Genomic DNA, 4,698 nt, shown 5'->3' with positions numbered 1-4,698 from the left:
GAAGTCTAGTAAAGACTCATCTTCCTCTCGGATGTAGTTGAGGATTGTCCATTGCTCCTCGGTATATTTTCTTTGTTGACTGAAATGTTGGCTGAACTTCTGCTGGAAGTCTGCCCAATCGTAGATGTGGTGGACCGGTAGACGGTCAAACCACGCTCTGGCTGCCCCAACAAGCGTCATTTGGAACATGTAACACCACGTAGGTTCCGTCCAATTACTGACGGTTGCCGCCGCTATGAATCTGTTCAAATGATCATCTGGGTCAGATATACCATCGTAGGTGCCGATGTTGGACATCTGTTTGGCACTTTTCGGGGCGATTGCTTCCGCAGTGTCCCTTGCAAATTCGGACGTTCCCGCATTTTCAGCAGTTGGTCTGATGGTTTTGGAGAAGTCACGTGGGTTTCCACCCGCGTTTTTTGGTTTGAAGGTTTCTCCAAAATGCCTTCTCGGTGAGGAGTCCGTTTCCTTAAGCTTCCCTTTCGCCCTATGACGAGAGTTTGCGTCACTATCGGATTCCTCCGAATCATCGTCCAAGTACTTGCCGAATTCATCAGCCTGTTGGAGTGAACGTAAGCGTTCATCCAACTCAGCTTGGAATTCTTTTTGACGTGCTTCCGCCCACGCTTTAACTTCATCGAGTGTTTGGCGGGGGAGCCTCGTCCGTTATCTCTCTAACTGGGTATCGGTGAATCCCAGTGAAAGATTATTTACTGCACTTGCCCCAGCTCGGGTAACTGGGGTAGTGTTCGTAAAATTTACTGCACTTGCCCCAGTTTGGGTAACCGGGGTAGTGTTCGTAAAAACTGTGTAGTCGCCGGTATTCCCCCCAGTAGCTGGGGTTGTGGTTACCGGGGTTTCTTGGTCACTCGTTGGCCTTGGCAACGGAGTAACCTTAACCATCTTTCCAGAAGTTTGAAAAAACTGAAAAAGAATTAGTTCTAGCTTTTATGCACGGATGGCGCCAATGAAGAAACACTAATCGACCCCGGGCAGATTACGGACAATCTGGGGGTTAAGTAGATGTTTCCCACGAGGGGTTAGGTCCGGCAAAGATGGTTCTTCTGATAACCTGCAAAACAGACACCGTGAGCTCGTCACTAAGAAGGGCGGGGTACCTCCTTGTGACCACCCTCCGGCGTGAGAATCAGACTAGATTGCTCTTGAATATAAGTGTATATTAAGAGAATGACTAGAGCAGATATCAGGTAATATATCAAGATATGAGATATGAGATAAGATAATACCATTCCAAGGTGTTGGAGTATTTATAGCCGAATGTAGGTTTCCAAGCAGGTACAGCCGGCTGAATAGTGTTCCTGTTCTGCCAACTGTGGGCTACGCACATGCCATGCTTGTGGTTGGTGGGTAGGCAGCGGCTGATAGTGACCAGGCCGGCTGTGTACTATTCCTGTTCCACCAACTGCAGGCTATGCACGTCCTCCGACAGGTTGGTGAGTAGGCAGCGGCTAATAGTGACATACAGTACAAGAGCGTGCTGCTCGTCATACTGTTGTCAGTGAGCTGTCGTATCTTTGGTTAGATCTTTTGTCCATACCTCGTCAGGTACAGTACAAAAGATCCTCCAGTATCGTACGGACTGGCTCATTTGGGCGGGAGTTTTCCCGGCTTTGTGCGGGAGTATTCCCGGCTTTGCTCATTCCTTCTTCAGGTGACATTACTGAATTATTATGAGAGTTAGTGCCTTGTGCGTGTAGCCTTGCTGCGCGGGTAGCCTTCCCTGATGGCTAGTATCCGCTACTGCGGGGACAGGCAGAGTACGTCGACCATTGGGAGGCGTTTCCTGCGGGGACAGCTTGCGTACTGCGTGTAAGGACATCACGTCTCTGAGCATGGTGGGTCCTGCGGATTCAGTTGGTCTCTGCGCAGACGTCCCTTTAAGTTAAGTCTTGCGGGTTCAACCGCGCAGACATCCGTTAAGGAGTCTTGCGGGTTCAACTGCGCAGACGTCCCTGTTCAAGGTGAGTCTTGCGGGTCCAACTGGGCTCTGCTGGGACCTACCTCTTCACCGGGCATATGAATTAAGACGAGATCTTGCTCAAACACATCAAAGTAACATGACAGTATCTGCTTATTATACAAAATTAAAAGGCATATGGGAGGAGATCCAATCGGTTTCTCCTGCACCCAAATGCACCTGTGCAGCGGCAAAAGAATTCATTGAGAATCGGGAAAAGGAGCAACTGTACGAGTTTCTTATGGGACTCGATGAAGCCTTCAATACCATTAAAACTCAAATATTAACCACAAAGCCAACACCAAGCCTAAGTACCGCTTATCGTCTTGTCTCAGAAGAGGAAAAGAGGCGTGAAATTGCCACTTTTACACGCCCCAACAATAATGAAGCTGCAGCCTTTCAAGTCCAAAACAGAAGTAAAACACATTATACACAGAAGAAAGAAAGAGCACCATGTGGTAGGTGTGGGAGAACAAATCATAAAATGGAAGATTGCTATCTAATTGTTGGTTATCCAAAAAAAAGAGGAGTACCCAACTAATGGCAGAAGACATGGCACAACAAAGAATGATGGCTTAAAAAAGCCAAATAAAGTTGCACATGTAAAAACAAGTCCAATCGAAGGAATTTCGAACGAAGACTTTGCCTTGATGGTATAATATTTCCAAGAGCATGCGAAGGGAGAAGGAAATGAAGATCTACCAACGGTCAACATGGCGGGTGAGTTACCGTTAAGTCGTCCGTGGATAATTGATTCCGGGGCGACGGAACACATTACATGTGAAGAAGGAATATTTGACTTATCACATTTAAAACAGAATGTGTCAGTAACGATACCAAATGGAAAAAGCATACCTGTTAAGGGCATTGGAAACGTCACTTTGCCGAATGGTTTAAAAATAAATAATGTTTTCAAAATACCCGAATTCAAATGCAACTTGCTTTCGGTTGGCAAATTGACCAACAGTTTGAACTCATCTTTCACCTTTTATCCTAGTTTTTGTTACATGCAGGACTTACACTCGAGGAGACTGATTGGGATAGGTAAGGAACGCGATGGTCTATATTGGCTAGAGCCGATTCATAAAGTGAAGATGGCTTTGGCAGTCTCAACAAACCCGGAAACATGGCACAGGCGATTGGGTCATGCATCAAAAGAGAAGCTTCAACATGTTTGTTCTTTTAATGATTTTTGTGATTCTTGTATGAGAGCAAAACAAACACGCTCACCTTTTCCTACTAGTTCAATAAAAACGCACGATTGTTTTGAATTAATTCATTGTGACATCTAGGGAGGGTATAAAACTGCTTCTCTCATAGGTGCACATTACTTCCTAACAATAGTTGACGACTATAGTAGGGGGGTTTGGGTGTTTCTTATGAAATACAAGTCTCAGGTGGCGTAGTTCCTCATCATATTCTACAACATGGTCAAAACCCAATATGGGAAGACTACAAAAAGAATCAGGGCAGACAATGGGCCTGAGTTCAAATCACACCACATTTTCGATTTTTATCACGAAAATGGAATTATCTTGGAAACTTCTTGCACCGACACACCCAAACAAAACGGAGTGGTCGAAAGAAAACATAGGCACATATTGGATACCGCTAGAGCATTACGATTCCAAGCCAGCCTACCCATAAAGTTTTGGGGGGAATGCATTTTAACGGCCGCGTATATCATAAATCGGTTACCGTCCACAAATTTGGAAAGAACCATACAATATGAAGTTTTGTTGCAAAAGGTACCCACCTATGACCACATGAAAGTGTTTGGGTGCCTTGTTTACGCCCGAGACACGAAGAAAGGGGGAGATAAATTCAAAGAACGTGGTAGACCATGCGTGTTTGTAGGGTATCCTCAAGGAAAGAAGGGATACAAAGTGTATGATTTAGAACTAAAGAAGATATACACATCTCGAGACGTAAAGTTTTTCAAGAACATTTTTCCCTTTGCCACTATTGATAATGTCAAGGCAAGTCAAAGTGAACCGGAACATGCATGAGAGCATTGGGATGCATCGGATACTCCAATACCCCAAACAAATGCCACTGCCCAAAATCATGATGAACAAGAAGACAATAATGAAGAAAATGAAAGTCAAGAAACAAACAAAGGCCAAGAGACACAAGTTGATAAAGGCACCCCTCCTTTAGAGAATCCTGAAATTGAAATAAACCAACAAGAAGGTGAACAAGGAGCACCTCCAAACCAAACATTTCCCACTGATACTCGACGTGGCACCAGGGAAAAACAAAGGCCAAAACATCTTAGCGGGTACCATGTCGATATCCCTAGCTCAATAAACCATTCGCGACCCATTCCAACATCAGAGACCTCGATGGTACATCCTTTTGCTAACGATATATCTTATGATAAATTTTCAACTAATCACAAAGCTTACCTTGCGGCTATCACTTCCCATGATGAGCCAAAACACTTCTCACGGGTAGTTAAAGACCTGAGATGGCGAGAAGCAATGCAACGGGAAATTCATGCCTTAGAATCCAACAAAACTTGGACCTTGGAACAATTACCACCAGGGAAGAAGGTCGTCAACTCAAAGTGGGTATATAAAGTAAAGTACAAACCAAATGGGGATGTCGAGTGTTTTAAGGCTCGATTGGTAGCAAGAGGATTCACACAAACAGAAGGCGTCGATTTTCATGAAACATTTGCATCGGTTGCCAAACTTGTAACCGTCCGACATTATTAG

At 44.7% G+C, this 4,698-nt stretch overlaps 2 protein-coding genes across 2 annotated transcripts; both read left to right on the top strand.

Moving 5' to 3' along the window:
* Positions 1-2,078: 2,078 nt before the first annotated feature.
* On the top strand, positions 2,079-2,519 carry LOC143538449 (uncharacterized). Its single transcript, XM_077032013.1, has one exon. It carries the CDS (start codon positions 2,079-2,081, stop codon positions 2,517-2,519), a length of 441 nt encoding a protein of 146 aa, XP_076888128.1.
* Positions 2,520-2,691: 172 nt separating this feature from the next.
* LOC143538448 (uncharacterized) lies at positions 2,692-4,698 on the top strand. Its single transcript, XM_077032012.1, has 2 exons — positions 2,692-3,150; positions 3,991-4,698. Exons 1-2 carry the CDS (start codon positions 2,692-2,694, stop codon positions 4,696-4,698), a joined length of 1,167 nt encoding a protein of 388 aa, XP_076888127.1.

Source organism: Bidens hawaiensis, unplaced genomic scaffold (genome assembly GCF_021521415.1).
Source record: "Bidens hawaiensis isolate Kalapana, Puna unplaced genomic scaffold, B.hawaiensis_p1.1 tig00011621_1, whole genome shotgun sequence".
Lineage (NCBI taxonomy): Eukaryota > Viridiplantae > Streptophyta > Magnoliopsida > Asterales > Asteraceae > Bidens > Bidens hawaiensis.
This window is presented reverse-complemented; position numbering and strand designations above follow the sequence as displayed.